The sequence below is a fragment of the Trematomus bernacchii genome, unplaced genomic scaffold (assembly GCF_902827165.1).
Source record: "Trematomus bernacchii unplaced genomic scaffold, fTreBer1.1, whole genome shotgun sequence".
NCBI lineage: Eukaryota > Metazoa > Chordata > Actinopteri > Perciformes > Nototheniidae > Trematomus > Trematomus bernacchii.
The window spans coordinates 146,559-167,988 of NW_022987611.1; the positions used below are offsets into that span (position 1 = coordinate 146,559).

A 21,430-nucleotide genomic window follows, 5' to 3' on the forward strand; every position below is an offset into this window, starting at 1 on the left:
TGAAGCATTTTCCAAAATGAACTTTCCAGACACATTTATTGGGCGGATAACATTACTCAAACACAGTGTATGACCATTGTAAACAATAAAACAGAAAAAGGCATCGGCTCGGGCTGAGAACTTCAGGAGGACTGCGCCAAGCTTTTTAAAATTCACAACTTTTTGTCTTTTTTTAAAATCCTCTTTATATATCTTTTGAATGTTAATTCATTACTTTTCTTTACATATTCATTTTTCTGAAGTATTGATAATAATAATAATATGTACAAACGAGGCAAAGACACCGGTTGTTCTGAGGCCGTAAGAAAGCCTGTAAATATTCGCTCGTCTCCATGACATGACTCTGGTTTTGGAAAATGGCAAGGTAAGGCTTGGTTCCCTCTGTTGGTTTTGCTGATTGCATGCCTGGGTTGTGACTGTGATGGAGCGCCGTGTGAGGCCGACCACTTCGGGGGGGGGGGGGGGGGGGGGGGGGGGGGGGGGACAGCGACTTAGTCCTTGGATGTTCCCACTGATAGCAAAATGTTTATGTACAAAGGCTTTAAGTCCCATCATTCTCATATTAGTTGGGATGCTATCAATATTCTTTTTTGTTTCTTTCCAAGTGTCTTTTTTTGGTTTTGTCCCAAAAAAGTATTGGTATCAAAATGTCTGTATAGATATAGTTGTACAGTGGGGACAGGGCTTGGTAACATGTGTTAGAGGGTTTAAACTGTTCAATGTGTGAGTCTTTTTGCTCGCAATACAAAGTTCCTTATAATGTCCTGTGCTGTTTGTCTTTATACAATGCCATGAAATAATCTTAGATGAGATGCAGCACGGGCTCTTCCCCTCCTCCATCCTTCATCCTCCTCCTCTCCTCTTCCTCTCTCCACGTCTGACACCCGTCTCCATGCTCAGCCAAGGGAGGCTACTTTAGCAACCACTCGTTCACTGGAAGAGAGGAGAAAGACAGGAGTGAGAATACTGATTTATATATGCGAGCTCTCCACAGTTCAACTGTTCTCCGGCATTGTTCTCCCTACACCATATTTCATCTTTAGCAATAGCATACAGTTCAAAAGGAATGGCCCTGCAGTGGATGCCCTGGTGTGTGGCTGGAGCTGCAGCATTTAGTGACATTCATATCCAAAACACAAGTAAACAAGGACATTTGATTGAAAAAGTGATTTATCTGAAACAAAGGAATTACAGGAGTGTTGTCACAATCTCAATTCCTAAATCAGGTTTTAAACACACACGCGCGTGCACACACACACACACACACACACACACACACACACACACACACACACACACACACACATGCAATGTCTCAACCATTAAATAAGCAGGACTACTTTTGCATTTTTTTGGTTCCTCTCTGGTGTGTGCATTTGTTCCAAAACCACAGCGATTTGAGGTGGATGGGGGGGGGTTATCTCACCATAGTTGCTGCACAAAATAAAAATGTCATTTATGGGGGTTCAGTGGGTCGAGTAGAGCATAACATTGAAAGAGAGAGAGATACGGACGGACAGAAAGAAAATCATGACAATCACGATGTGTGTGTATGTGTGTGCATGTGTGTGTGTGTCAGCCACAGTACAGTCAATCTTGAACTTCAATGAAAAGACAATAATAAATAACACAGTGAATAGCAGGGACAGGGGCTACCTTTGGCCTTTAGTGTATTTATACTTCAGCAGTGAAATTCAACATTGTGTTCAGAATTGCACAGTTGCCGAGATATATCGGCTGAAACAGAGGGGGGGGGGGGGGTTGTTAGGTGGGCAGGTTGTGACCGCAGCACCCCCCAGGCTGCATAGAGAGGCGAAGTCCCGCCCATCTACTTCCGCCCCATGGGACCTTATTTCGGAAAGATTATGTATTGAAGTCAATGGAGAGAGAAAGATTATCTTTCGATCCCGTTTGAATTGTGCCACGAATTACACATATGATGTTTGTCAATCTTAAATAATCATTTCCATGTCAAAAAAGTCACAGTTTGTCGTAAAACTGTTGAAATATAAGACTGAAAAATACGCAACTAGAAAGACTACAAATCCAAGTGATGTCATAAACGTTACACATTACACTCGTGTTACTCACCGAAACCTTGTAAAGCCGGTCCCGCATGCTGGCTCTTACGGAACCGACTAACTCCCCTTGTGTGTATGTACAGCTCTCAACATGCTCAGACTTGGAGTGATTTTCACCTCGTTTAATACTTTCCGCCTCATTCTGAAAGAAAGAGGTGAAATGTGCTAACGTGACGGCCATCTTGGTGTTGGTGACGTGTGCAAGACCAGGGATGTAGTTCATTGAGCGTTTCACACAAAAAAAAGTGTTACTTCACAGTTTTACGACACATTTTAATATTTTTGACTTGCAAAATTATCTTTTAAATTGACAAACATCATATGTGTAATTCGTGGCACAATTCAAACGGGATAGAAAGATAATCTTTCTCTCTCCATTGACTTCAATACATAATTTTTCCGAAATAAGGTCCCATGGAGGTCCATCGCCTCTCTATTGAGCTTTGAGAGTTTTCATATGTCACTTATACCCCATTCACACCAACGGTGTTTCTGGGCCGGTTCGGAGCTGGAGCTTGAAAAGCACCGGGTTTTCCTGTTCACACCGCAGCGGAGCCGCCTCTAAGCTCCGGAATCCGGTTCGTTTCGAGCACCAAAAAGTTGTCCGTCTAGAAGCAAGACCCGCATACGTCACGCTTACGTCGGAGGGGGGCGAGATTAACCTGAGCTAACAGTTAAGGCGAGTACGGCAAATACAAGTTGTAACAAGCAGTAGTGCTGAGCAAAGTGACTAGAACGCAACCACACACTTGTAAATAAAAAACACGCTTTATAAAGTCAGGCAACACTAACCAGGCTTCGTGTGATTCTGTTTATTTGTACCTTACTTTGACCATCCGTTCGCTGTTATTGATCATTGTGGAGAGCAGGCAGACGTTTTGTTTGTTATTATAGCAGCTATCGGATGGAATCAATACATGGGCTGCACAGGTTGTCATGTCCGACTATCACAAGTAGAATCATAATGAAAAATACGTCGGTAAAAAGTGCCTGTATAAAACGGCTTAGCAAGTAGTCAGTTTAGCTTCGGTTGCTATGCTAACATCACCCATGTTATACCAGAGAAACTTTCATAACAGCGTTGTGATGCCAAACAGCGTCAATTCAGACTGACACCAAACAGCGTCAATTCAGACTGACACACATTCACTTAAGGGGAACTGGGGATATGTATCAGCTGCTTGTGTGACAGTCAGACAGTGAATACTTTAGAGCCGTGTGAGCTAACCCGGAGCTAACGGGAGAATAAACTCCCGTGGAAGAGCAGCCAGCACTGCAGCGGTCGGTAAATGCCGCTGAAACACATTAATAAACAATGAACCACGGCACTCTGGAGAAAAGTATAAGGTTGGAGAAGTCGTTATTTAATTTAATCTGGCTTCGTATGATTAAAACAACACGATCATCGACCCGACGCAGTCCCCCCCCCGTTGTTGTTGTAGTTAGCGCCGTTGGGGAGAAAATCAGCGACGTAAACTGTGACGTCATGACGCAGCAGCGGCAGCACCAGTCGGGCTCTGAGCGGTGTGAACAGAGCGGGAGCTGAACCGAAGAACCGGTTCTGAACCAGAAAAGCTCTAGCACGGAGCTAGAACAGGAAAAGCCTTGGTGTGAAAGGGGTATCAGAGCCAAACAGGTGTTCTGACTCTTCAGCGTCAGCATGCTTTATCCCAGACCTCAGCTCACACCAGCTCTTTACATGTCTTATTCATTTCATTCAGTACAATAGTGAGTGAAGTTCAAGCAATGGTGTTTTGGAATCAATGTGAGTGTCAAATGTAAAATGACATCAGGAGCAATATTCCCCCTTAAAGATGATAGTATGTTGAGTTGTATTGATCGTGCTTATTTAACAGAAGATGAGGAAGTTAATATTTGATGTTAGCTGCCAGTATAGTTGATTTTCATCATTTACACCTCTAAAAGAATAGAAGTGAGCTTCTTCATAGTCGCTTTTTGTTCTGAAAAAGTGTAGGTGTGCTAATGCTATGAACAGAGTGGGAATAACACAGATGGGCCTGCATAATCAGCTGAGCGAGATCAATAATGAAGACAAAAGGAATAGAGATGGCGCTGCATGGTGACAGGGGGACCTGATTGTTTTTGTACCTCGGTATTGGAGCTTCTGGGCCCGGTTGTTGGGGCAGTCTTTGCCCTGCATGCTGAAGTTGATGTTGGTGCGGATGCAGCGGTTGTTCAGCTCCTGGACCGGGCGCACATTGTCACTCATGCTCAGGAAGATCTGAGACGGCTGGTTCTGGCTCAGCAGCCGCAAGGAGTGCATCTAACAGGGAGGGAAACGCACGTTAGAGAAAAAGGACAAGGCATCATTTGGGGGGAAGTGTCTTACTCAGGGACACAGTGACATGCTGACTGCAGTGGGGACTGAACCAGAGCTCTCCTGATCCTAAGTTAACCACGGCCCCTGGTAGAGCCCCCCACACACAACAACACAGACTATAACACCCCTTGTTGTTTAATACCAACTATGTGCAATATATATATATGCCGTTAATAACTGTGCAATATATACCTGGCTGCTAAATCCTCACAACTGTTACAGGATGTGTCTTTTGTAAATTGTGTAATTTTTATTATAATTTTTTTATCTTTAATATGTTGTATGCATGCTTCTTAGGTAACATTAAGCTGTCCTTGGCTCTTTTCTGCTGTAACAATATACATTTCCCCTCTGTGGGACGAATAAAGGGATTCTGATTCTGATTCTGAAGTTCAGCACACTAATCCACTGAGCCACAGCCTCATGTCAAATACTCCAAGTATAAAGCCTCACAGCGGTTAGCAGACAGAGAGAGATGTGTGTTTGCGGGGGGGGGGGTCACCTGCATGCGTGTGAGGTACACCGGCTTGTTCATCAGCAGCCATGTGACGGTCTCAAAGCACGGAGGGGTGGTCATGGATCCATCGTAGGTGATGAAACTACTCGTCTCCGGGTAGATCTCCTCTATGTTCAGGCTGGTCAGTAGATACGCATCATCTGTGGGAAGAAAAGCTTTGAATGATTCATCACAGGATACAGGGCTGTGGCTTTTACATTTGATGTGTATGTTCAAATAGAGCAACACAAAAAGAATCAACATGCTGCCACCAGAGGACTCAAATCATTTCCCTCAACCAAAGAGTTATTTTCTATTTCCAAAGATTTCACAAGAATAATAAAACTGGTGAAAGTCAGAAAAGTGTTCTTGTTCTTCCTCTAATCATCTGAGTGGTCCTGATCCAGGACGGTCTGTTGTCTCTAACGCAGATGGGGGGCTCCCTATGGGACCTGGATAGTAAAATCACTCATGTTCACAACTTTAGTTACAGGAAAATAAAAATATGAAATGAGCAAATGAACTCAAGCTGCCTACAGATACACATTTAAGCTATTTCTACTGTACTTATTACGTTATATTTTGATATTCAAAAGTGTTTCGAGTTTATGTTGATTGTGAAGGCTGTAACTTCAAGCCTCCCAACCAACCACACATCCTAAAAGTTATGTTTATTTTTTGTTAAACATCATACATACACAGACACATTTTTAACCAGTTTTTTTTACTATATTGAGTGCACGCAATCTTGTTGAATGTAGTGATTGTTAATGTGTGTTGTGTTAACCCCAGAGTCTTGCAGCCTGCAGTTTTGTGCTCATGAATGTATGCTCTAGAGTTTAGATTGTATCTAAAATAATGCTGTTGCTATGCATAAAACTAAAACTATTATAGTCTTCCCGACATTTCTCTGTAAAAAAAAAAGTATGAATGGCTGAGTGAACTGTCTGTGTCTTCACTCACTTCCTGTTCCCTACACAATAAACTAGAAATACTAAGTGCCTAAAACTTGCGTAAAAAGTAGCAGAAAATGGAAATACTCAAGTAAAGTACAAATATCTAAAAATTGTACTTAAGTACCGTATTTGAGTAAATGTACTTAGTCACTGTTACTATCCACCTCAGACAATAAGTCGGACATTATTCTCACGACTTCACTGAAACGTTTATTAACATGTCGTTCATTTAGCAGGGAGCAGTGTGAGCTACATTGTTCGTGCTATTGTTGGAAATAGATGAATACCACAGTTCTGCACACTCAACAGAACAGTGGAGTAAAGTGCACTGTGTGTGGAACAGGAGGTGGGGGCTCTTGTTTTATGACAGTTCACCTCATACCTCCTGCTCTGATGTGCGGGCTGTAGACCCCTCCCCACTCATCAAACACTGAGCTCATCTTTCATTTCTCCTGCTTCTTCTTCCACCATCACTCAGTGTGCTGTGAATGACAGGCTGTTGGTGTTGCAGCACAGCCTCTTTTATCCAAACTGTCTCCTCTGTCAGGACGCTAATTAGACAAACTGCAACTCTCTCCCACTTCCTCTTCACACTCCAGTAACACGCTCTCCATAACGTGTCGTCTGCTGGGCCGCTGTTGACAAATGGACTGCCGGTTGTAATGAGGTTACTGCGGTACACCGCTGCAGCTTTAATGCTGATTTAACTTTGCTTCGCATGACTATTAAATACTGGGTCTTGTAAACAGAGCCCTGTGGTTACAAATAAATTAATAACACATAATAAGCACGATAGGGTTAATGTGAGAAAATCCAGATGAAAATATGTTCTGATCCTCTCTGCATGTTAAGAGGAGTGGGGTCTTATTTCACTATGCAGCATTTCATTTTACATTCTAGTCTGACTATGTTATTCCTACTCTGTTTCTTCTTGCACTATGTTTATTGTTTTTGTATGTGGTTTATGTGTTATATATTGTAAATGTGCACTGTTGGAGGAGCCTGTGACTTCAGAGTTTCATTGAATCACCACACTGTAAAGCCTTTGAACTTTGAACTCTGTTGCTGATCTTCGATCATGTGGCTGAAATAAATCAGTCTCTCTGGAGTCTGTGCACGCACGCACGCACGCCCGCCCGCCCGCCCGCCCGCCCGCACGCACGCACGCACGCACACACACACACTCGTAAAAGTAGGGCTCCTGTGAGGCAAGCTGCTGTGTGGCTGCTTCAAAGCCTCAGAGACAGAGGTGATAATGTGGCGGAGGTGGGTGCATATACATGCATAAGTAGAGCGCAGATGTAAACACTGTTTTATTTAAAGAAGGGAGAAAAACACATTCGCTCTGCACATGGGTGAGCATCAGCACGACCTGGTAGACTGGAACGTGAATCCGTTGAGTGTGTTCAGGTTTTAAGAGTCGATGGCAAAGTGGCAAAAGAACCTTCTGCTTATGGTACATCACAGTGTGTGTGTGTGAGTGTGTGCGTGTGCGTGTGTGCGTGTGTGTGTGTGTGTGTGTGTGTGTGTGTGTGTGTGTGTGTGTGCGTGTGTGTGTGTGTGTGTGTGTGTGCTTTAGAAAAGCTGGCACCCTCACTGGCGGAGGGATATGCCTGAGGAGTCATACGCGTGAGGGGGCGGTGTTGGACTGTATGTGTTTGTGTGTGTGAGACAGTGTATCTGAGGGAGTTTTGACAGCTGTCAGAGCCCCCCCCCCCCTCCCCCCCCCAGCCTCCTGTCCTGCGTGGTGCCTCAGAGACTCCTCCCAGCCACCAGGGGTCAGTGTGCTTACCCCTCCTCTCTCTGCTCCCCCCATTAATCCAATTATGTGTCTCTTTTTTTAAAGCTAGCCCCGGGCCATCTCCGTGCAGTGCTGCAGAGCGAAACCTCTGGAAACCTCTGGAGAGCAGCTGTCGGCTTCTGCCTTACATGCTGCCTCACCCACAGTACACCCCCCCCCCCCCACCCCCCCAGCATCTAGAGGTCCCAAGCATCCCTATCCTGCAGTATCCTTCAACTGGCACTTTGAAATTAAATAATGATGCTTTAAGAGATCAGAAAGAAAAGCACTTATTAAGAAATACTCGATTGTACTGATTCAAAAGTTGACCGTTTGCTAACCCTTGTCCTCAGAAACACAGATGTATCCTCAGGAGTGGACACATTGCTGCAGTTGCAAAGAAAATTAGTCTATTGTTCACATTGTAAAAACTCAACCGTTGACTTTAATGAAATGTATTATATCAACAGATTTCACATAACTGTATTAGGTTAGTTGAAAGCAATAATATTAAGTTTGACGTAATAAACTTGATATTATTGCTTTTTACTAATCTAATACATTTGCATACAATACATTTATAAATCTGTTGACATAATACATTTAATTAGAGTCAACGTTTCAGTTTGTTCAGTGTAGCTAGAGAAACACTGCAGAACGTTTTCTATGCACCAGGCGAGGAATACTGAACTGACTAGGCGCCATCTTTGCTCTGGTTTCCACTTCTTATAATATATAAATTAGTGGTTCAAAGTAATTAAATACATTTACTCAAGTATAGTACTTTGTTGAGGTTTTTGTACTTTACTTGAGTTGCTTCTTTATACTTCTACTTCTACACATAAATACTTGTACTTTTTACAAGTACAATTTGGAAATCAGGACTTTTACTTGTAGCGTATTTAAAGCCTATAGTATTTCTGCAGTGATACATTATAGATCAGCAACCATGACCAGTCAAGGTTTCCACATGTTGAAGCAGATTGCCTGGCGTTTCAGTTAGAAATATACAAAGCCTATGAATAAAGAAAATATATACAGGGTGTCCACGGGGTCTTAAAAAGTATTAAAAGTTGATAAATCAATTTAGCGAAAATTAAGGCTATTAAAAAGTATTAAACGGCATTTTCCAAGGTATTACATTTTGTAGCTTGTTTTCAATAAGTATATAAATTGTCCAAAGAGGTTGTATTCTACAGTCTGCCTGAATGTAATCATTGCGTAGGTGTGTAGTGTGATTCTGTGTAGTTTATTTATGGCATCCCGTTGGATGTGACGTCATCTGAACAGGACATCGCACGCTCACTGCTTGATAGCGCGAAGCTCCGTTTACGCCGGTTGTTAAACAACATCGTTATGGGGAAATGCAAGTCTGCGTCCAAATGGTTGGAAGATAAGGAGGAAGGACCATCAATACTGTATATAGCAGTGACGTGCGGTGAGGTTCATGGCTGGTGAGGCACTGACTCTTTCAGAGTCAGATTTACAAATATTATAGCCTATTTTGATCTTAATCGAAATATTCTGTTATTTTCAAAAGCTTTTTTAGTCTGATGCTATGATTAATTTTAAACAGACCGATCAACAAAAGGATACCCAAAATCTAAATATTGGATTGTTCTTTCTAAGTAAGATCCCATTTTCATTACAGTTGTGGTCTTACCTTGACTTGAAGATGAACAGAAGTCCATGCTATCCTTCTGGACAACAATCTCTACTACTGTTTTGTAAAAGTCCTCCTTATCTTCCTGTAGTTTCAAAAGTCTAGTTTGTTGTTTGCGGTAGAATAACAGTAGCAACAAGAACCTGTGGGCTCACGTGCGCCCCCTTCAGTGCGGCAGAGGTTATGGCTGCCTCCCCTGGTGATTTTTTCATTGCCGTTGTACGATCAGACCAGCGAGCCTAAATATCATATATACGTGAAATAAGTTATTTAGAGACTATGGATGGCGAGGATAAATGTAATAAAGGGATCTACAAACATTACATTGGTGACCTACAGTGAGATGGGAACAGGCATGCGCTTAGGGCCCGCTTTCCAGCCAGTTTCTGTGGGGTGACGCATTCTGAGGTGAGGCAGATCTCATCTGTGCCTCACCTACCCCACAGTAACTGGCTTGAGCGCGCTCACAAAATAAGTGGCCGCGCTAAATTAGTGCCCGCGCTCCAGCAAGTTACTGTGGGCTTACGAGAGGCAGTGCTCGTCCCTGCCTCACTTCTCATCGCTCCCGTAGCGGAGCTCGGCAAATTTGCTGATTTTGACTATAAAAAGCGATTGGAATCATACAGAAATCACATTTACACAAGATCAGTGGAGACATTTTATTATTATTATTATTTAGTTTTTCTTTAATTGTTTTCCCGTTACATTGGAGTATGACAGGTGAGGCTCTGCCTCCCCTGCCTCCACTGACTGCACGTCGCTGGTATATAGTCAATGTGAGGTAAAGTGTGTCGCCAAGGTAACCGGTTAGAACTCAAAGTGGCGATGAGGTCTTAAAAGGTCTTACGTTTGACTTCAGGATTCCAGCATATACCCTGTAACTGTATATGTGTATAAATAACCAGTACACTTGTAAAGAGTTCTGGTCGCAATATTTGATAAAACAGAGTATTCTTCTGTGCTAATTGGCTTTTATTAATAACAAATCTTAGGCATTGTAATTACTACACATGGACACTTACTTTTATATGTTATTCTTGTGATGGTGTCTCTGTTCAGCATTCGATTTAGGAATGAGTTTGATGTCTCAGCAATCTGCAATAAAGGACAGAAACAGGAAGAAGGGTGAGGTTACATTTTAGTCATAGCTTCATGTCATATCTATTCAGTAGTACAAACTATATGATAGTTGATTATACAAGTGTATTTTCTTTTATCTATCACCTTTAATGCCCATGAAATGTCAAAACCCACTGATGTATTTTGCACAGTCAGACTCCTACACTGCTGCTTTGCCTTCTCGAGAAAAGGCTCCCACTGTGTTCAAGAAACCATTAAAAGGTTTTACAGACACACTGCTGCAGAACACGCACAAACAAGTCCTTCTTTTTTCTTCTTCTATCAGAGCTGTATGTTATAAGATCATTGGCACCCCTCCCCCCTCCCCATAACAGCAATATGTTGCTTCTTCATTACCAGATACATTTACCTTGCATATCAGGTATACAGGCTTGGGGAGTGAGGGATTACATGTAACAGGATTAGGTTATCAGCATACAAAAAAAAGGTTAACTGTATTCCTTGACAGTAACATTAAATAAAGATGTAATCAGATAATTCAATTTCAAAACATTGTGGATGTTTTGACACGCCAACTGCCTGAATCTGCTTTATGGTTTTCACTTTCTTTGCTTCATTTGTGCTTTTTTAATTCAGCAGGTGAACCTATATCTTCATAAAATAGTGTGTGTGAGCTTAACTGTGTGTATTAAACAAACAGAGCATTTCCTGTCAGCTCAGATTGTATTTCTGCTTGTTTAAACTGTAGTGTGTGCTCATGTGTGTCAGTGTACGTGTATAGGCTGCTGCCTGGATATGCTGAGTGAAAGGCAGCTTTTCCTAAAATCATTTCTGATCCTAAATATCTTGGTTTCTTCTTTCTAAGATCACATTGTTCTGTTGTGTGATATCAGACACTTCAGTAAAAACATCTTATTGATATTTATTTTCTCTTGGATTTATTTGCATTGCATTTGACATTGAGGTAATCCAATAGTAATGGAAAGTAATCAGGTTACATTACTTATATATTTTGATGCTCTGAATGTTGAATGTATGTTACTAATTACTTGTTTTTGCACGTAACTAGATACTGAAATGGGATCCATTTTTAAAGTGACCCTCCCAAATCTGCAGATATATACATATTCTACAATTCCATAACACATAGCGAGTGAAACTGTTTTTTTCCACTAATATAAACATCTTCCATGTGTTGGAGACACCTGACCTGCCTCCTTTTTCTCCTCTAGTCCACGCCTGTCCTGTGTTCCAGCCCACAGACACCAGCTGCTCTCTCTCCTACCAGATTGTTGCTGTTGTCACACTGTCATTGTGCTCCAGCTGTTCCCTGTCTGTCCTCTGCTCTCTGTCCTGTATGCACACTGGTTTAGCCCACTCTGAATGTTCCTCCTCTGCAGACTATACAATGCTCAGTTGTGCACTTGATTCTGACCCTAGGTAACAGGAAGTGAATGATCATCCCTCTGATTCCTTTCTTTCCTTTACCCCTGTCTCCTGGGAATGACATTTACATACTAAGTTTCTTCCCATCTTCTTCCAGCCTCATTAACAAGGCCCGGGACCCCCGCTGACAGTGACGATTATCCACCCCATTAATGAACATCATGTGAACAATCTCTTGTTCTTTTGAATCCTGAACAACCCTTTGAACATGTTACACATTTCTGCTCCACACCTCTAAATCTGCACAGCTCTCCAATTTGAATATAGCATTTGTCTTATTTTATTTAACTGTACTCTGTGTAAATATTTTCTTTCTTTATTATTATTTAAATGTCTTTAAAATAGTTTCTGAACTAGCTTTGATAATAGTGCTATTTTTTGCTCATTTAAGAAAAACATATTCTTCTTTTCGTGTCTTTGTATGCACCAGGTATACCAGAGCAAATTCCTCGTATGTGAAAACGTACTTCGATAAAAATGATTCTGAATTTGATTATACTTATTATACTTTATTATTATACTACTTTTAAATCCAGGCTGAAGACTTTACTACTTTTAAATCCAGGCTGAAGACTTTTCTTTTTGCCGCTGCTTTTAATTGAACTATTCACATCTTAAATTGCACTGTATAACTTTTATCCATGTATTTTTTCTTTTAATGTTTATTTTATTATCTTTCCTTTTTAATGACTGATTTTAAATGCCATTTTTAAAATGTCTTCCATTTTTGTAAAGCACTTTGAATTACCTTGTGTTGAAAGGTGCTATATAAATAAACTTGCCTTGCCTTGCCTTGCCTATACTTATTTAAATATAGGGAGGTGGATGGTGGGCCTAATGAATGGCTGGATTTCATTTGTTTTACAGGAGTTTTGTTTGATGTAAATCCCAACAAGAAATGTCACTGTTATACAGTACAAGTACATTGAAAGCTGCATATATTTTTAATAACATTGTAAAACATATGGCAACATCCTACACATAAGTGTTGATTTGACTTGATTAGGGAGTACAAATATAAACTACATTCATGTTCCCCAGAGAACATCAGCTTACACTGAGATAACATGTCTTCCCTCAGCAGGGCTGTAGTCGGCCACAGAGCACACAGACAGGAAGTCTGCAGCGGAGACAGTGGAAGGACCCTAACAGCACGATAGCATACTTAATGCTCCATCATGATATTGGTTAGAGACGTTTATTGCTTGGAGGTTTAATTAGTTGCCCTTGAAACACATGCTGCTAATGACAAACAACATACACACATCCTTTAATGAAATAAATCACTTTGCAGTCTGGTGTCACCCAAAACATTATAATAAGTATTTCTTGGATATAAGTTCCTACATTTTGACACACAGATACTCGCCACCCTAACTTGCACAGCTTACTACAGAGAGAACAAACTACTTCCTGTATTGGCTCTGAATGTGAATCATGAGCTGCATCCCAAGTCTCTTATGGCGCTTTTCCACTGCAGGACCTAGCACGGCTTAGTACGGTATGGTTTGGCCTTGGTAGGCCAGGCTCACTTTATGCTGCGTTTCCATTACAGTATAGTAACAGGGGTAGTAACTATAGTAACGCAGTGTAGGCGGGGCGATCGGCTGTTCGGCAGGCGGAGAGACGCTGCATAAAACTGCCGTGACGTCATCTTCAATGCGAACCACAAAACCAAAACATCCGCCGTTAGCTGTTAGCACTCAGAGCTCACAGCTCCTCATATCTAAACACTCTCGACTGCTGAATGGTCAGAGAGAATCGCTGGCAAGGGGGCTACAATTTCCCAATGTGGGATCAATAAAGTACTATCTATCTATCTATCTGTTCAGAAACTAGACACAAGTTAAACAAGTACAAACCACAGACTGTCTGTGTCATGGCGAATACAGTCGCTGGTTTATTTATGTCTGTAGGCCGTTGTTGTGAGTGTGGACGGTCGGAGCATACACTGCGTTAGCTTAGCCTGATCGATCCAATCTCCATTCAGAAAACACGCATTTTAAAAGGTTTTTCGCCTGCCGTCTTGTCTGCAGACCGGTATCAGTATGTTGTTACTTCGGCATCATTTTGAAACGTGTATTACAATTAAATCACGGTCAAATATGTTCATGTTGATGTAGTTGTAGCCCCCTTGCCAGCGATTCTCTCTGACCATTCAGCAGTCGAGAGTGTTTACGTCACTAGTTTAGCATATTCAGCCCGGTTGTTGGCCCGGTAAGAGCCTCGATTTTGGAGGGCCAGAAAAAATGTGAAAAAGTAGCCCTGAGCCGGAACTACCCCTAGTGGAAAAGCAAAAAAAAGCGGGCCTGGTTTGGCCCGGTCCGCTTAAACCGTGCTACGTGCTGCAGTGGAAAAGCGCCATTAGATTACACCATGTTTCCCTCACTTGCTTCTAAGTTGTATGTTGTCAGTTTTGTATACTGACCACATAGTTAGGAGTGATTCACCAGAGTGTAATCTGATGCACTGCACTGATGTTAAGTAGCATTAGTGACAGATACACATTAAGGGGTGTCGGCCGGCTGAGGTTTCCCCCTAAGGATGGTCTGGTTTTTTCCTTGGTTATCAATCTAATCAAGATAGGAGCCAGGAAATGACAAATAAGAGACTTGGGATGCAGCTACTGTGTCTTCCAATATGGCCATAATTCCTAGGAGATCGAGTTGGAAGAAATACAGCAGACATTTCAAAACTTGCCACCACGACATTTTGTTGAAATGTCTGAAAAATCACAGACTTTAGTGACAATGCTGGAAAGGGATCACATTAACTTCCCCATTAGCCGTTAGACCCTCACTCTCACTCTGCCTCCCTGGCTCCTGTGTTCAGTACTTCTCTCACTCTGCCTCCCTGGCTCCTGTGTTCAGTACTTCTCTCACTCTGCCTCACTGGCTCCTGTGTTCAGTACTTCTCTCACTCTGCCTCCCTGGCTCCTGTGTTCAGTACTTCTCTCACTCTGCCTCCCTGGCTCCTGTGTTCAGTACTTCTCTCACTCTGCCTCACTGGCTCCTGTGTTCAGTACTTCTCTCACTCTGCCTCCCTGGCTCCTGTGTTCAGTACTTCTCTCACTCTGCCTCCCTGGCTCCTGTGTTCAGTACTTCTCTCACTCTCACTCTGCCTCACTGGCTCCTGTGTTCAGTACTTCTCTCACTCTGCCTCCCTGGCTCCTGTGTTCAGTACTTCTCTCACTCTCACTCTGCCTCCCTGGCTCCTGTGTTCAGTACTTCTCTCACTCTCACTCTGCCTCCCTGGCTCCTGTGTTCAGTACTTCTCTCACTCTCACTCTGCCTCCCTGGCTCCTGTGTTCAGTACTTCTCTCACTCTGCCTCCCTGGCTCCTGTGTTCAGTACTTCTCTCACTCTGCCTCCCTGGCTCCTGTGTTCAGTACTTCTCTCACTCTGCCTCCCTGGCTCCTGTGTTCAGTACTTCTCTCACTCTGCCTCCCTGGCTCCTGTGTTCAGTACTTCTCTCACTCTGCCTCCCTGGCTCCTGTGTTCAGTACTTCTCTCACTCTCACTCTGCCTCACTGGCTCCTGTGTTCAGTACTTCTCTCACTCTGCCTCCCTGGCTCCTGTGTTCAGTACTTCTCTCACTCTGCCTCCCTGGCTCCTGTGTTCAGTACTTCTCTCACTCTGCCTCCCTGGCTCCTGTGTTCAGTACTTCTCTCACTCTGCCTCCCTGGCTCCTGTGTTCAGTACTTCTCTCACTCTGCCTCCCTGGCTCCTGTGTTCAGTACTTCTCTCACTCTGCCTCCCTGGCTCCTGTGTTCAGTACTTCTCTCACTCTGCCTCCCTGGCTCCTGTGTTCAGTACTTCTCTCACTCTCACTCTGCCTCCCTGGCTCCTGTGTTCAGTACTTCTCTCACTCTCACTCTGCCTCCCTGGCTCCTGTGTTCAGTACTTCTCTCACTCTCACTCTGCCTCCCTGGCTCCTGTGTTCAGTACTTCTCTCACTCTCACTCTGCCTCCCTGGCTCCTGTGTTCAGTACTTCTCTCACTCTGCCTCCCTGGCTCCTGTGTTCAGTACTTCTCTCACTCTGCCTCCCTGGCTCCTGTGTTCAGTACTTCTCTCACTCCATTCTGAGACATGCTTGCTAATAGCTGAGGGAAGCACCTCACCCTTGATGTCCTCCCCCGTGCTCCTCTCCTCTTCCTCTCCTCTTCCTCTCCAGTCCGTCTATCCCTCACTCGTGCACGGTGGACTCTACAGCTCTAATTGTGGAGATGTCTTTGAGCGAAGTGATTCAAAAGAGATGTGCTTGTCCTCCCCCTTTTCTCACTGCAGCTGAAGTGACTTAGTGTCCGACCTGTTCCCTGTGCTTCTCATGCATGCATCATGCTTTTACCAGACACTCATGCTACACACTACACTGTAACTCTCTTTCATTTCAACCATTTTCCTTGAAAAGCTCCTCACAGAATTATTCATCTATGTCTTCTTTTCCAGGAATATCAATACAGTAGATGTAAGTACAGGTTTAACACGAATACAATTGACCAGAAACATGATAACCTCAATCAGAGGTGGGAAGTAACTAAGTACATTTACTCAAGTACTGTATTTAAGTACAATTTTTTTATATTTGTACTTTACTTGAGTATTTCCATTTTCTGCTACTTTTTACTTCTACTCCCCTACAATTCAGAGGTCAATTGTGTACTTTTACTCCACCAGTGGCAAGCCTCTGAGGGCCTAAGATATTCTACAAAATAATATTTTAAAACATTAAAAAATATATTATATTTTTTAAATATTTCTTTAGTTATATTTTGTATTAGTTTTACCAAAATAACTTGATTTAATTGTGTTTAAAATAACATTTCCAAAGAAATAAATCCTTTGAATCTGCCTGTTCAGTTTCTGTTGGAATGTGAAGGGTTGAATGAAAGAAGCTCCTTTGGCCGTCTCTGTGAGTTACTGTGAAGACAGGAGCTGATTGGTGGTCCCTCTGTACATTCACAGAGGGCCAGCTAGGGTAACTCAACGAGAGAGTAATGTCAAATGACAGTACAATTGACCAATCATATCTTCCCTCTAATTGTGTGGGTTTTATTATCGCGGACTTTATGACAAGTTCCGCCCGCTGTGAAGTTTATGCATTTGTTATAACAACGGGTCAAGCTAGGCGGAAGTAGCAATTAGCATACGTTCATTCACATGGCTCACGTCAGTGATAGTGATGACATCGTTTTCGAAAATGTTAACCGAGTCATTTTCAAGATTGAGTTACAATGATAAATTGGAGTGGCAAAGGATCAGCTGCATGACCAACCATGCATCAAGTGCTTCATCCAAAAGGACAGGAGGATGGACTTTGTGTTTAAGTGATTTGATCATCAAAGGTAGGCCTGAGTCATTTTCAATGTGGGCTGCCGTGCCGACTTCATTCATTTCTAATTGTTACTTGGCTGTGGGTGCCCTGTCATGATAGGTGTTAATATAAATCCGAATAATGGTCGAAGTCTTGACTGATGATATGAATTTATTGAAATCTCCAATATCAACAGTCACGTCTTCGACCATTATTCGGAGGGAAATGCTACAGTAAGAGCTTGTGCCTCTTCGGGGGGTGCTAACACTTGAACATAAACTTTATCCTTTACTTTCTCCGTCGTTATATGTAGATATAGAGTGGCGAAGTCACGCCCATCTACTTCCGGTCCATGGGACCTTATTTCGGAAAAATAATGCATTGAAGTCAATGGAGAGAGAAAACTTATCTTTCGATCCCGTTTGAATTGTGCCATGAATTACACATATGATGTTTGTCAATCTTAAAAAATAATTTCCATGTCAAAAAAGTCACAGTTTGTCGTAAAACTGTTGAAATATAAGACTATGAAAAATACTAGAAAGACTACAAATCCCAGAGTCGCGTAAGTGATGTCACAATTGTTTTCCTCCACTAAAATAGAGATAGCTAAGATAAGATAACGCCATATAGATAGAATCTATCTATATGGCGCTGGCTAAGATAAGATAACTTTAACAAGATGCCTGTGTGCTTAGTACCAGGTTGTTATCATACCAGCAATGGGTCTTGCTCGTTCTTTTGCTTCCCGTCTGATGAAAGGACCAGGAGTGGCTTGATCAAGTTAGCTACCTAGCTAGTAGCTAGCACGTTAGTTAGCATTACAGCCTTGTCATTTTTATTAGCCTTAACATGAAGTAACATTAAGTAACCCAAAATGTTAAACAGTAAGAGTAGTAGTCATATTTCGTGAACCCTTTGAAGAGTACTGTCACCGGTGTGGTCATTCTATAATACACAATTTAAGCCCGGGGGAGAAATGCTAACGCTAACGCTAGCGATCTTTTCTACTTCATGCTATCTGCACAAATGGTTGACATTAAACATTAAAACGACCAGGCAGTTCAGAGAGAATCAAAGGAAGGCAGGCAGGCAGCTTTGCATGACATTCTTCAGGACGTGTTTCATTGTAGTGATAGTGAGGGTAGTCAATCGTTTTGTTGGCAAGACAGTAGTGACGGCCATCTTGGTGACGTGTGTTGTTGACCAGAGATGTAGTTCATTGAGCGTTTCACACAAACAAATGTGTTACTTCACAGTTTTACGACACATTTTTTTTTTTTTGACTTGCAAAATTATCTTTTAAATTGACAAACATCATATGTGTAATTCGTGGCACAATTCAAACGGGATCGAAAGATAATCTTTCTCTCTCCATTGACTTCAATACATCATTTTTCCGAAATAAGGTCCCATGGAGGTCCACCGGAAGGGGAGGGACTTTGCCACTCTATTACTTTTCTCCGTCACGTTGTTCCCATAGCAACAACAACTTCCTGTCAACAGCGTTAACTTGCCTTCAAAATAAAAGCATGTCCATACAAAATAGGAAGCCAAGCCAAATTACACTTAAGACATATACAACTGCAACGAAAGTAACAAACACAATGCAATATCCTTTTCAATTTCAAAGAACACAAATTGGGTTATTTACAGGTGTTGTTTTGTGTGGTAGAGGGTCGCTGTCATTGATGCGTTTTGCACCCCGGGCCGTTGTTTTGATATTCCGCTGAAGTATACGCTGTGACGTAATGACTCTTTATTTTTTTCGAGGGAAGGGGGGGGGGGGGGTCAGAGGGCCTAGGTATAAAAGTCACGGCTCGCCACTGTACTCCTCTACATGTATTGAATACCTTTAGTTACTTCACAGATGTGGATGAATGATGTGAAATATAATCAAGTGTTAAATCAGACTTTAGTTCCACCTGGAGTAAATCCACAAGCTACCCTGCAGTATACAAAGTCATTCAAACTAGCGGCACCTTTACCAGCTTTGAGAACACTTTCATGATCAATCATTATAAAACATATCATATATATTATTCTGAAATGGACCAATCTGCACAATGACTACTTTTACTGTCGCTACTTTAACTATATTTTGATGATAATACTTTTCTACTTTTACTTTAGTAACATTTTGAATGCAAGATTCTTTACTTGTAACAGAGTATTCCTACACTTTGGTACTTCTACTTTTACTCAAGTACAAGATCTGAGTACTTCTCCCACCTCTGACCACTCCTCTAGAAGATTCACATTTTCTTACTTTAAATGAATGCACTTTCTAATGAGTCAGTGAGTGGATTTGTCTTGAAAATAAAAAAAGCCTCCCCGGTGGTCCCCACGTAGCTGCACCACCCACTGCTGTCCTTAACGGTGTCTCACGACTCCACGCCCAGAACGGGCCCTTCCTGCACGGCTCTGAGTCAAAGCAGCGGCATCGGAAATCTGACAAGGCCTAAGAAAGCATGAGTCACTGAAAAGTGTGTGTGTGTGTGTGTGTGTGTGTGTGTGTGTGTGTGTGTGTGTGTGTGTGTGTGTGTGTGTGTGTGTGTGTGTGTGTGTGTGTGTGTGTGTGTGTGTGTGTGTGTGTGTGTGTGTGTGTGTGTAAGCGTGATTGTGAAACAAACATTTTTAACACGCTGGTTTAAACAAAAGTTTTCTTGCACTTCACTGCTTCTGGATGTGTTTTTTAGAAAGTCGTGCTGGAGTATTTAGTATTTTTACATTTGTAAAAACAAGAAATATTTAGCCTGTATCAGACATACGTTTATAAATAATATTTCGGATTTAGAAAATGTTGACGATTAAAGCTTCTGTAGTACAACTTTAAAAACAGCATTCCTGTAAGATATTATGAATGTGACTATGTTGTATGGATCCCCTGCTCTGGGGCCTCATTTATAAAGGGATATACGCTCAAAAAATGGCGTACGCCAGTTTCTACGCAATGTTTGCGATTTATAAAATACTAACTTGACCGGAAAATGTGCGGTCCTCCACGCAAACTCTAACCCATGCGTACGCACTAAGCACAACAACGGGAGAGACGAGAAACTGCGACACCGTTGGCAGAAGGAAGAATGGAGAGAAATATGTGGAAATAATACCATAAATAAAATGTTACCTCTTATTTATCAAATATGAAGAATTCATTTTCAAACATTGATTAAAGCCAATCTTAAAATGATTAAACAAACGCCTGTTTGAGACTCCTCAGTGCACACAAAAACATAACTTGGAGAAATAAATAAATACGGATATGTTATTTAAAACCACCTCGAATATGTTGTGTTAATGTTATGAAATGTTTTCTCATAAATGATGCGGTAAGCAGGAGGACAGAATTACGTCTAAACTGACGCCGTTTTGCATTTCTATAGGTTGTAGATACGAGCATGGTTTTATATACTATCACGTTTAATCGTGTTTATGCCGTTTGCCAAGACTTGATAAGTCGCTCGTAAAACACAGGAGGTATGGAAACTAAGAACACCATATGTGGTAAATTGTACAGCTAATATAACACAACACATTAGTTGTATTTCCTTTAACTGGTGGATTATGGATATATAGTTGCTGATCGACAGCTGGAACACAAACCACCAAATACAACAAAAATAATTCAGATCCAGTCGTCATGACTCCACTCCGGAGGGATTCCCCGATCATTTCTTACAGTTTCTCATCAAGGGGGTGTCTCCTGTCCCCGGGACAAACACACTGCCTGAGGAAGGTTATATGAATTTTTTTTGTCATTAACTTTTTTCGAACCACTTATTTATTTATGTTGGTGACGATCCGACCTCCATGCTGCTACTCTGGTTCAAACTGCATCCACCAAACAATATGATTTATCTCCACCTCCCCGAAATAACCAAAATCTGACACGGTGTGAGATGTCTTTTTTAGCTGTTCTGTCGTCATTTCCTGCGATCTTCTTCATGCAGTCAGTCAAAATGAATGAATGAATGGGCGTTTCTTTGACTATTTATAGGCAAATATGGGCGTTACGAGTCGATTGTGATTTATAAAGGGAAACAGGCGTAGGGAGTGCCGTACGCACTTCCCTCGCCGGTACGCAATGTTTTGTGAGTCGGAAAATGTCGGAAAATGTCTGTACCTATTTTTTTGCTTTGTACTACGTAAGCAACCTTCCTACGTCAATCCTACGCAAGGCGTTATAAATGAGGCCCCTGGTCACCCCTCCTTTAGGACAGTGGTAGCAGCTTTTTGAGTCTCTCTGGTTCTGGAAGTACATTACATTCTG

General features: G+C 42.0%; 1 protein-coding gene across 1 annotated transcript in view; it reads right to left on the minus strand.

The window, feature by feature from the left end:
• Positions 1-490: 490 nt before the first annotated feature.
• Positions 491-21,430, minus strand: part of ca10a (carbonic anhydrase Xa) — a 261,266-nt gene continuing 240,326 nt past the window's right edge. Inside the window, exons 6-9 of the mRNA XM_034132031.1 lie at positions 10,340-10,412; positions 4,925-5,079; positions 4,191-4,365; positions 491-933 (exon numbers count right to left, since the gene is read on the minus strand). Coding sequence (XP_033987922.1) covers positions 911-933; positions 4,191-4,365; positions 4,925-5,079; positions 10,340-10,412 — 426 coding nt within the window. The 3' untranslated portion in view covers positions 491-910. The remainder of the gene's footprint in view (positions 934-4,190; positions 4,366-4,924; positions 5,080-10,339; positions 10,413-21,430) is intronic.